The sequence below is a fragment of the Colossoma macropomum genome, unplaced genomic scaffold (genome assembly GCF_904425465.1).
Source record: "Colossoma macropomum unplaced genomic scaffold, Colossoma_macropomum, whole genome shotgun sequence".
In the NCBI taxonomy this organism is placed as follows: Eukaryota; Metazoa; Chordata; class Actinopteri; order Characiformes; family Serrasalmidae; genus Colossoma; species Colossoma macropomum.
Window position 1 is genome coordinate 31660106 of NW_023494800.1, and position 12201 is coordinate 31672306.

General features: G+C 39.0%; 1 protein-coding gene across 4 annotated transcripts in view; it reads left to right on the plus strand.

The window, feature by feature from the left end:
* Positions 1–675: 675 nt before the first annotated feature.
* tcf7 (transcription factor 7) overlaps positions 676–12201 on the plus strand; it is a 54013-nt gene continuing 42487 nt past the window's right edge. Inside the window, exons 1-3 of one of the 4 annotated variants that reach the window (XM_036588368.1) lie at positions 676–1237; positions 1386–1455; positions 2013–2119. In XM_036588368.1, coding sequence (XP_036444261.1) covers positions 1055–1237; positions 1386–1455; positions 2013–2119 — 360 coding nt within the window. In that variant the 5' untranslated portion in view covers positions 676–1054. The remainder of the gene's footprint in view (positions 1238–1385; positions 1456–2012; positions 2120–12201) is intronic. The other 3 variants (XM_036588369.1, XM_036588370.1, XM_036588372.1) reach the window with 3 other exon arrangements.

The window sequence follows — 12201 nt, forward strand, 5'->3', positions numbered from 1 at the left end:
GGTCTCATTTATAATTTAGATTTGCATGCATTAAACTGCTCATTTTTAATCTTTTTATTAATATGCATGGATGATATTGTATAAATATGCAGCCTTATGCAAATATTGGGCATAAATTCTGTTTGTATTTAATTCTAATTCCCAGCTGTGGTTCGTTATTTTCATTCAGGGCATTAGATTAACTCAAATATTAAGGCACAGCATGGGAGTGTATAAATATTTCTCAATTAAAACTCTGTGAAACTATAGCCAAACTCGAAATTCGTCAATAAATTAACATCGGAAGGTGGTCTACTTGATTTACAAAAGTTCATAACAAGCATTTCAAGCATTTTTTTTCTCTTTGTGTTTGCTTTTACTCTAGAACGTATAGGGTTTGTAATAAATGTTTTTTTTTCCACTGTTGTCTTTTTTTGCTCGTGAAGTTGATTTTGTTACATTTCTTTTAACATAATGTTTAAAATTGAAAATGTTCTCTAAAAATTCTCTTGGCAGGAACCATGAGCTCAATATCTATGTTGTACACTTACTACGTGCCTAAACTAGCTCCTGTTTGTTTACCAATAGCTTGTGAAGAAGCTGACGCCATTAGCCTACGCGCCTTCTGATTTGAAGTGAATGCTACACAGGACACATAACCGTGTTATTAGTTTTTAGAGGCAGTCCAGCTCCAGCACACTGACAAACTCTGAGTGTTGAGTCGGCTGAATGAGGGCACAGCGTGCTGAAGGCTGGAGCTGCTCTGTCTCTTTAAGAGCGGAACCCTTCACTGAAACAAACGCTCAACCCCCAACGAGTCACTGAAGCTGTCAATCAGCGGTCGGCACTCTTTGATCTTCGCACTACTGGCCTGCTCTGGGGCTCAAAAGCACTATTTGTTGCTGCCGGGCTCCATTACTTTCAAGTTGCGGAGGTCCTCCATAGCACAACAACTTTTTTCACCCCCTCATCCATTTGAACCGCGTGAGCTCCTAAAGAACAAGAACAAGAAAGTTTTCTTGTTTTTTTGTCACAGGAAACAGGCAGCGTTTTTAATTTCTTTTTCAAGAGCAAAATGCCGCAGCTCAACAGTGGAGGGGGTGATGATCTCGGTGCCAACGATGAAATGATTTCTTTCAAAGACGAAGGTGAGCAAGACGAGAAAATCCAAGAAAACGCTTTTACGGAGGGGGACCTGGCTGACCTCAAGTCGTCTCTGGTGAATGAATCGGAGATAAATCAAAACTCAAACGCAGCGGTAGGTATTCCGGCTGAGAGAACCCCACATTTCGGTGTTTCTCTGGACGGTCGGTGGTGTGCCTCGTGTTGTTTTTTAACTGTTTTGACTGAAGCGACCCACTGTAACCAAGTACCATCTTTTCTGACATTCCTCCGGACGCATGCAGGTGGTTAGAAGGGGACAACAAGACGAACAGAGAGTTTACGCAGAGAAACACAGAGAACATCTTGACGAAGGTAAGTAAGTCTACACGCTTCAGGTTCTGCAGTGGGTGCTAGGATGCTGGATGGAGTGTTTAACCTTTGAAGAAGGTTTGAAGAACAATCATGGAAATGATTTACGGGTGATACAGTAGTAAAACTACTCTGTATTTTCGTCATTGCGTAGTTTTATGCCTTGAATTGATGTTGTCTAACTTTTTCGGGGGAAAACCGAAAAGGCTTACCAGTCAAATTGCGTCATCAGTTACCCAGTTTACTGTTTTTATCACTACGTAAAGTACGTGACGGAGAAAGTTGTCGCGTTCTAACATAACGGTTCGATATTTCAACCTATATGATTTCGTGCAATTGTATGCGAATTTAGAGCGTTACCATACTAATGTCCAGCTCTGAACGTATGTCCACCACACGTTTACGTGTGTAATTCACTTGAAGCAGAGCGTGTGTGCATGTAATCTGTGATTGACGACCTTGATATTTCTTTAGAACTGGCACGAAATGACCTGTAAAACCTCTTAAAAACACATGAATCTTGTTCAGCCTTTTCACACTCTTTTCTCTTTCCCCGATAGTCCCAAAACATCAAGATGGAGGGATGTACAAAGCACCATCCTACTCTGGATACCCCTTTCTGATGCTGCCGGACCCATATCTTCCTAACGGCCCAGTGTCACCATCTGTAAGTTCACTTTTTTTTTCATCTCTGTCACACTGATAACTAATATTTTACTTGATATCCGGTCAGGTCAAGCAAAGACTCGTCTACTTGGCCAGCGAGGATTATAGTAAGGAAGATTAATCCACAAGAAATTACTATTGTTGTTTTTAAATTCCTCTGAGCAATGTTGGTAATTGTAGATGTGTCTATACCAGTAAAAATCAAATAATAGCCTAAGTGATTTTTAATGCTGACACTGTCTGTTTCATGTAGAAGTGCTAGGTGCAGGTGAACTTGGTTTTGAGTGTTGAGCCGAAACTATATTTCAGTCTTAAAATGTACAAATCTTTGAACTGATCTCTTGGATATTGGAACAAAGGGTCACAAAATGTCGCTGTTTCTGATTTTTTTTCACATGAGTTTTATAAACTACAAACATGTTTTGTTCTAAATGACCTGTTAATGGTGAACTGTTTGAGCACTTAACGGTAAACAAGTCCTCTTGATATTTGTTGCAGCTCTTCTTAACTGTGAGTCTGTTTGTGTGTGGGTGTGTGTGTGCATGTACATGTGTGTGTGTTTGTTTTTGCGTAGCCTTTTGCATGTGTGTATGTTTGGGTGCATTTGTACTTGCTGTGATAGGAAGCATAACAGATTTCAGTTCTTATCCCATTCAGTTGTCGTGTTTTTAGTTTGATGTACATTGTGGCTGCTTGTAGACGCATTTCCTTCATGACCTCTGTAGTGATTTGCAGATTTCACACAAAATTACCTGTTGTAGGCAAAATGTTTGCTGATAATAATGGCATTACATCGTGAGATGACATAGAGAATTCACAGAATAAACATCATGTAATCAGTTTTTGTTGTTCATCAGCATTGATCCATGTTAAGGAATTTGAGAATGACATGAAGGTATCCGTAGAAACTAAAGTGTAAATGTAAATCATGGATGGAAGATGATATTTAGTTTTTTTTTTTATTATATGGGGACATTGAAGTCAAACCTAATATTCACTGCTGTTGAGAAATAACTGTTGTGTTTGGCATAGATATATCAGATGTCTGTATTTCTGCTTTTGTTTGTGACATTATTTCATATGTGATATGTGACCATATTTCTACTATAACTATGGCTTTTAAAAAATGCTTTTGCCTGATCTTTGTAAGTCACAGTCGGTCACTTGGCTGGTCATGGAGTTGGAATAGGAAGGAGCCTTCAGTGTCATATCAGTCATTGTGTAAAAGAAAGTAGCCTTTGCCAGTTTTCAGAATGCCATGGATTTTCCCATCTTATCGCCCTAAAGCATTTCTAACTATCTAAGAGACTATCTAAGATAAGCAAATCTTCTTAATAGTTTGTCTGTTTTTGATGGAGAGTTCTGCTTTAGACATTGTGTCTATAAATTGCAAGGTTAATTGTATAGTCTATGGAGTAAAACATTTGTAGAAATTACTAATGTATTAATGTGAGATTATTAAAGCAAATTTAATTAGGCCAAGTGGCATTGGATTATAGTCTTATCACTATTATTCCTGAGGGAATATTTCTTTATTGTTTCTTTAATACATTTGTTGAAATATAGAGTATAGGTATGTTATTGTCTAGCACACTCTTAAAAAAGAAACAACATTTTTTTTTTAAACAATGCTGTAGAAGAACCACTTTTTAAAAAAAGACATTTGCGAGCGTAAACAACTTTTTAAACGTTCAAAGAACCTTTATAATGTAAACGCTCTATACCACTTCAAACATTCTTACTAGAACCTTTACATAATGTGGAGGTTTTTTTTTTAGACTTTTTAAAGGTTCTTAATGCTCATACATCTCATTTACAAAAAATGTTTTAAAGTTTTGTTGTTGTTTTTCTATGGCATTTTGCAAAGAATCTTTTCTGGCACCTTCATTTTTAAGAGCGTTTTCGAAATGTTCTATTCTGTTATTTCATTCATCTTGCACGACATTGTAAGTCATACGTCATGTTTTCTTCAATGGGGTAAAATAGACCCCTGAAAAAGGCTTTTCTTACAAATTACCAAAAACAGTCTGTAATCCAAAAATGAATCATAGACAGGTTTGCTAAGAACAATACCTTCTTTATGTGAAAACTTCACTATCCTGCCTGACATCAAACATGAAAAGCCACAAACAATGAATAAATTTATATGGTACTTAATTGAGGGAATTCTTTATCCATGCAGTAAAAATTGAGATCACTAAAAAAAGGAAGAAATAAAGAATACACACAATTTGGCAGAATTATGATTAGGCCCTCTTTGTCTTTCCCGGGTGGGCATTAATAGTGAAAGCTGTTGAGCTAGCAGTGCTTGACGGACATAGTGAACTTTGAGGATTAGCAGAGAAGATTTGTTTTGAATGGGGATCAGTAGAGCTGACTCCACTGGCTGTATTAAAAGAGACAAAATGGCCTGGAGCAGGACATTTGAGCAGCCATTCTGTCCTATTTGGTCTCCCTTGTTCACCACAATTCCCTTTCTCCATCCTAACTTCTCAGTCCCCATTGTTGAAAAGTTCTTTTAAAGAGGTTTGTGTGCCCTGAGAACTGAATGGATTTGGATTCTAAATATCCTGATTAGAATTATGTGTAATTGTTTATTTGTCTGTATTTCAGAATTGACTGATATTTGACGGTTGAAAGGATGTCTCCTTGTCTTTGATACAGACCGATTTGTACACTAAGCTGTAGCTTCTCTGTTGTAACATGGAATGAACATTCTTGTCTTTGTCATGCAGAAAATGGGATTATCTTGATATTACTAGTATTACTTGGGGATCCCCACATTATTTATGTATTTACTCAAAAACTATCTGAGCTATGCTTGTCCTTCCCCCAGTTTATGGGATTCATTACTTCTAAAACCGTGGATTTTTTATCCCTAAACCATGCTGCCTTGTCTTGTATTGTGGTGCCGTGTTGATTCTGGCTTGTTCAAGCAACCTTTAGTTTCTGTGTAAACAATAGGAGGAAGATTGGCTTAGACGCTGTAATCCATCCATAGAAGCTATGGGCCTTGTGTTTTGCACCTCTGACAGACAGCGATAAGGAGTGGGCCCGGGATTAACCCACTCTTTAAGAAAAGCGCTTTTGCGACCTCTGGGTGAATTGTTTCTGCCAGCGATTTAGTCATGTCAGACAATGTAAGGCTTTAATATCACACAAAACTTCAGATTAGAGAATTAAGTAAGCAGCCAAGTCTGTTTAAAGTGTATGATGTTGGCCTACAGTGTCCTCAGAATTATTCAAAGGACATTGAAGGCTCAGTTTCACATCTGTAATCGAACCATGCTGTTTAAGATAATGACGTGGTTCTAGTTATAAGGTACACTCTCTTTGTGGCCTCAGGTAAAACTTAGCGCACACTTTGAAAAGGACAGCGGGAAGTAACAGCATCTGTACATTTAAATACAAATGACGATAAGACAGCCACGACTCTTTGAAGTGGATGACTTTATAGAACCCTCAGAAGTGTCACTCTTTTGCTGACCCTGAAATGTTTTGTAACATTTCAGGACATGTAGCATCCCTGCAGTTTTAAAACCTGTTAATGTTCATAGTTATTTTATTCTAGCAAACGGAGAAAAGAAGAAGTGCTTGGGAAAGAAATACTGCTTTCTCAGGTTGGCATTAATAGTGAAAGCTTTTGAGTTAAAACTGGTTGACGGACATAGTGAACATTTTGGATTAGCAGAGGAGATTTGTTTTGACTGTGTTGAGGTGAGAAATGTGTCTTTTATTTTGCTTTGACATGTAATTGAACAGAAAGGCCCCAGATTGCTCCCAAACTGGGTAAGCGACTTGATCCTTGATCAGCAAGTCAGGAACCCCTGAGAAGACCTGTGGAGACTTAGGTCTAGAAAATCTCTTCCATCATTTGGATATTCTCACATGGCACTGATGCTCTGTTCCCCATGTTTGCCTGCTGAGGGGTTACAAGCATGGGGGTGGGATGTGGCACCCAGGTGACTCATTGACAAAGACTGGCCAGCCTGTTAAGGGGGGCTGAATTGCTCTTGTTTACAAAGGCATGCTGGAGGAGCCATCCTAGCACAGCTGCCAAATTCTCAGGGAGCAGTTAATAAACTACAGGAAGATGATCATTGAGGGGGAGGGTGGCAAATGAGCAGGCCTAGTCATGCAAATACACCCACATGTGGTGGTAGTCTGGAGGTTCTAGAGTGTAAAGTAACACCGGAACATGGATTAACAGTGTCATTGTTTGCAGCAGGGCATGTTCCAAGCTTTCCAGTTTTTTAATAAACTTCATATAATAAAGGTGTAGACATTGTCAGGTTTTCCTGTCTAAAGTGGTTAGGTTAGTTTTGTTTCACCCCAACTAGTGTCTAGCAGTCCAGAGATATGTAATCCAGTTATGTTTCATCTCTGTCTGTTCTTTTCTCAGCTACTGTATCTTCTGCCATCAAAAGACTTTCACTGAGTGAGTCAGTCTGGCGTATTTATAAAAATGCTGTAAAAATGAAAGAAAATCCCCCACCTCAAGGTAACCATGGCTCCCTGACCATAAATCATTGATGTCAGCAAAGGCCTAATCAGTGACGCATATACGGTCCTCAAAGCATACGTTTTTTGCCTTTCGAAACAAAAACGAAATACCTGAAAATGGCAATAAATGAATGTTCAAAGGTGCTCTGAGTCACAGCAGTCAGAAGAAGGGTTAGAAAGTTTTGTAGCCCCAAATGTAGTGGGTTGGCATGGCGTCTGCCTCTAGCCCTAAGCAAGAACGGCCTGGGGCGCTGTGGAGGACTGATGAAGACAAAACGGCCGGAGCACAGCTAGTTTATTCTCACCCAGGTGTGCCCAAGTCCCTGCTGTCCCATTTGGTGTCGCAGTGAGAAACTCCACAACCAGGTTAAGGAAGGGGGGTGGGTGGTTGAGGCAAGGGAAGGAGAAGGAGGTGAGAAAGTACTGTTTAGAGGTGTTATGGTCACCCAGGTTACTTTTATCCTGTTTTTCTCACCAGCTCTGTGTAACTGGCTTGTGTCCTCACATGATCTGTTCACTGTTAAAAAAGAAAGGCCAGGCAAAATGAGTAACATTTTCACTGTACCACTTTTTTGTTTTTTGCACAAAATATCATCACTGTCATAAAACAAAGACTTTTTTATACAGTATGAACAATGCATTTTATATATTTTGAATATTTCATGAACAGTGGACCACTATGAATAATGGACCAGAAATTGTCCAAAATTACTTAGAATGAAATATTGTTACTTTCATTTACATGAAAACTTTGGCAGCATGACACATACATAAGCTTGTCCTGACAAGTGACTTGAACCTTTATTTATAAAGGCTTATTATAATGCGTGTCGTTTGTCATAAAGGCTGCTTTTGTCAGCTTTGATATCAAGTTGACATAACAAGTAACATCGAATATTTGTGACATTGGGTTGTGTCATGACATTTTTTGGGTGAAATAACATAGCATGTTATAACAATGATGACATAAATCTTGTAAATTGTAAAATGAATCTTACTTTAAATACATGCCACAGAAAATGTTTTCTGTGCAGAAAAAAATCCCACTCTGAGTGGCTCACCCAGTTAAAACACTGAGGTCAAGTGAATACTGAACCTGCTCTGCCTCATGCCATCCATGGCAGTGTTCTCTTTCTGAAGGGACTAAGTGATGTTCAGAATGAGCTTAAAAAGATATAATCACGCTCTATGATAGGGGAGAGACTTTTAAACAAATACAACTTAACTGTAAAGAAGAAAAACACAATATTTCGTAAGAGAAGTTGCCAGGACTCCTTCTCGAGATGTTTTAAGATGTTTGCTACATTTGTTGAGATGTTTACTCCCCACATCTTACGCAAATGACTGTGGCGGATGGAAATTGAGGCTTTTTAGGCCTTTTATCAGATCTTTATGACCTGCTTGTGTTGGTTCCTCATCATTTACCACAACACTTTTTACCTCTTGTGTTAAGGATCGCTTAGAACTTCCATCTCTCTGTCTTTAGTTTGATGGTGCCTATTAGGCGGAATTTCATACAATCACATGGATGGGGTTCCACTTTGCCATTAAAATGATATCTGAGCCACCCGTAAGCATGTTTTTTGGGGCACATATGTCTAGCTTTAAACCACTTTCGTCAGGCCAGCTTTGATGAGTATGTAGCTATTCCTGAAGTCTTTTTTTTAAACGTTACATTATCTGTCATGGCGCCCTGCAGAGAGGAGAGTTTGTTGCAAGCCCTTATGGACGTCCTCAGAGCAGTAACAAGTTTAGTGTGCTGACACAGCAGTATGTGTGAAAGAAAAGATGTTTGGATGTTTTTATGCTTCAGCACTAGCCCTGTGTTAATACGCTAGCCATGTGAAGCGCATGCGTACATTTTGCATGCCCGTATACATGTGTGCTTCCATATGTGTATGAGCGAGGCTCCCGGGAGCAGACCCAGCTGTGGCAGTCGGCTAGGCCTGCTGGGTAGATGGGTATCAGATGGGAGTGGGATTAGGCTGCTGTGATCACACCCACGTGGGCCTGCCCCATGCGGCTGGGGAGGCTCCAGTGGGTCTGGGCCCACACTAATTCGGGGTGTGGGGGGCGTTGGCTGACCCCAGCAGCGGGAAGTGGGACAACTTCTCCATATGTCCCATGTAGAACTCTCTTTTTCATTTTTTCTTTTCCTTTCTTACGCTTTCTTTTTCTGTACAAGCTTTTTCCGTCTACCACACCACTGTGAAACTATATGTCAGTCTACCAGACTCAAATCGAAAGCTGCATATTGGACCTCTGAGTGCTAAGCCACATCAAGATATTTGATAAAATAATGCCAAAAACAAGCTTATTTGTTAAAATGCAGAATATTTGCATATTAAGGCATGTTAAGGCATGATTGTCCTATCTAGTTTACATTGAAAGTGTTGGTGTCTTGATAGACAGCAGCTCTTGCAAAGTGATCGGAAAGAAAGAGAAGAGATAAAAGATTATGCATCTTGGCAACATCTGAAATCATCTGCAAGTACATAAATGGTGGTTTATCTCAATCCAGCAGAACAGTCCCACTGTTTTCCAGATGAAGCCACAACATGAAGTTGCTGTTCTTCGTGAAGGACTTGTTTGCGTTCTTTTACATTACTGGCTCCAGAGAGGGGCTACAGTGGCTTGTAGGCAGCATTGAGATTGAAATTTCTGAAAATAATAAGAATACTCCAAAATTTGCAAAAACAAATTTTCAGTCCGCATTTGGCTGCGTTTGGCTGTTTCAGCTTTTAAACCCCACCGTGTATGTAATGAAGTAATGAACGTGAGTGCATGTCATATTTTAAGTAATTGAATCAATTGTGTATACTACTATTTAATGTACTAGGACAGTAGTACAGTTCTTTAATATTGTGAAAGGTGAAGGTGGCAGTGGTCCTACAGAAAGTGCATATACAACCCTGTTTCCAAAAAAGTTGGGACGCTGTGCAAAATGTAAATATAATTGAATGCAATAATATGCAAATCATTAAAACCCTATATTTAATTGAAAATAGTGCAAAGGCACCATATCAAATGTTGATACTGAGAACGTTTATTGGTTTTTGAAAAATAAATGCCCATTTTTCAATTTGATGCCAGCAACATGTCTCAAAAAAGTTGAGACAGGGGCATGTTTACCCCTGTGTTGCATCACCTCTTCTTTTAACAACACTCTGTAAGTGTTTGGGAACTGAGGAGACCAATTGCTGTCATTTTGAAAGTGAAATGTTTTCCCATTCTTGCCTGATATAGGATTTCAGCTGCTCAACAGGGGTATCCTTTGTTGTTTAATAATGCAGCAAATGTTCTCAATGGCTACAGGTCTGGACTGCAGACAGGCCAGTTTAGCATCGAGACTCTTTTACTATGGAGCCATGCTGGTGTAATACATGCAGAATGTTATTTGGCATTGACTTGCTGAAACAAGCTAGGCTTCCCTAAAAAGATGTTGTCTGGACAGCAGATGTTGCTCCAAAACCTGTATATATCATTTAGCTTTAATGGCACCTGAACAGATGTGCACGTCACCCATGCCATGTGCACTAATGCACCCCCATCCCATTATGGATGCTGGCATTTGAATTGTGTGCTGATACAAGCCGTGTGGTCCCTCCCCTCTTTAGCAATGGAGGACGTGGAACCCATGATTTCCAAAAAGAATTTCAAATTTTGAGTCATGGGGTACATTTCTATTTCACCTAATTCTGTCTTAGGGCCCGAAAAGAAGGCAGCGCCATTTTTGGATGCTGTTTATATATGGTTTCTTCTTTGACTTGTTTTAACTCACCTTTGTGGATGCAGCAACGAACTCTATTCACAGACAGTGGTTTTGTTCCTGAGCAGATGCAGTGATTTCCACTGCAGAATCTTGTCTGTTTTTAATGCAGTGCTGCCTGAGGACCCAAAGATCATGGCCAGCCAATATTGTTTATTGGCCTTGTCCCTTGCATACAGAGATTTATCCGGATTGTCTAAATCTTTTAATTATATTATGTACTGTAGATGATGAAATCCCCAAGTTCTTTGCTATTTCGCATCGAGAAACATTTTTCTTGAATTGTTGCACTACTTGCCTGTGCAGTCTTTCACAGAGTGTCTTTCACACAATCAGTCATGTCACTGATCTGTTGCCAATCAAGCTAATCAATTGTGATATGTTCCACCAGGTGTTTTTTTTGTATTACACAGCTTTACCAATGTTTTCCTGCCCTTTTCCCATGTTTTTTGAAACGTGTTTCTGGCATCAAATTCAAAATGGGCATATATTTTTTGAAAACAACAAAATTTCTTAGTTTCAACATTTGATATGTTGTCTTTGCACTATTTCTTATTAAACATAGGGTTTAAATGATTTGCACATGATTGCGCTCTATTTTTATTTACATTTTTCACAGCGTTCCAACTTTTTTGGAAACGGGGTTGTAGAAAATAGATTTACAACAAATACAAATGCTTATCTTCTAGCCTTCCGCAGTTGTGAATAGTGGTGAATTCCACTGTGTAACCTGTAGATTAGGGCAGGTGTGAGACGAAGAGCCACCACTTTGTTATCTTGGTGCAAATGTGGCAAGACAAAACCCAAAAGCTTAACTCCCCTTCCTCGTCTGTTTTTTGTATTTTTACTTAATCTGAAAAACATTCTTAATTTTTCAAGAATTTATAGGAACTTTGCGGCACATAGCAGAGCTTCACGGTAGATTTTACTGCAGGGTGAAGACTCCAGTTTGACACATTTGTGTACATGTGTGTGTGTGTGTGTGTGTATATATATATATATATATATATACACACACACACACACACATCATTATCACAGTATTGTACTTTGCAGTACTGATTTTGCAGAAAGCTGCAGTATGCAAATGAGTCTCTAACAAATCACTTATGTGCTTTGAGCATCCTGATTGATGAATGATGTTCCAGTTGAATTTTGGGTGCTTAGTGCTGTCAAGACCCAACAAACATAAAAAAGAATAAAGGTAATCTTTAAGCACATGAAGGATTCACTAACTAATTCACTAATGTGTAATCAAAATATTAAATTTTGTCCATATCATGCAACACTACTATCTACTGGCAGAGCACTCAGGTACACAATAAAGCATTTTACCTGGCACACTACCTGAGCACTTAGTCTATATCCAGTATATATTTTGGCTGGAAGTTAAATGTGCGTATACCACTACTAAGCCATTCTTCTAAAAGGAGGGGCATCCCACTTCTACTGCTTGTTCTCTTCAAATGTTATGGAATGTGGTTTTCCATGTGGTTTTTGTACCCTTATGATCATCTGGGGCCAACTGGAAACCATTTCACTACCATAAATAGAGCTCTCCTTGTGAGATCAAGAAAAGTCTTTGTACATATCTAAAAATTTTTATCAAATAAATGGATGAATGTTCAAAAATAGCATCCAGTTTGTGATGGTGAACGTTGAAGTCATGATTATGCACTGGCAGTTCACCTTGGAAGGGCTAATAATTACCTGTTAATGCTTTAATTGAAGAGATGAGGGTAGTGAGGGTTGGCAGAGCAGCCACAGGGGGAAACCCCCAAAGCATTTTATTTGTATGCTACATATCTGTT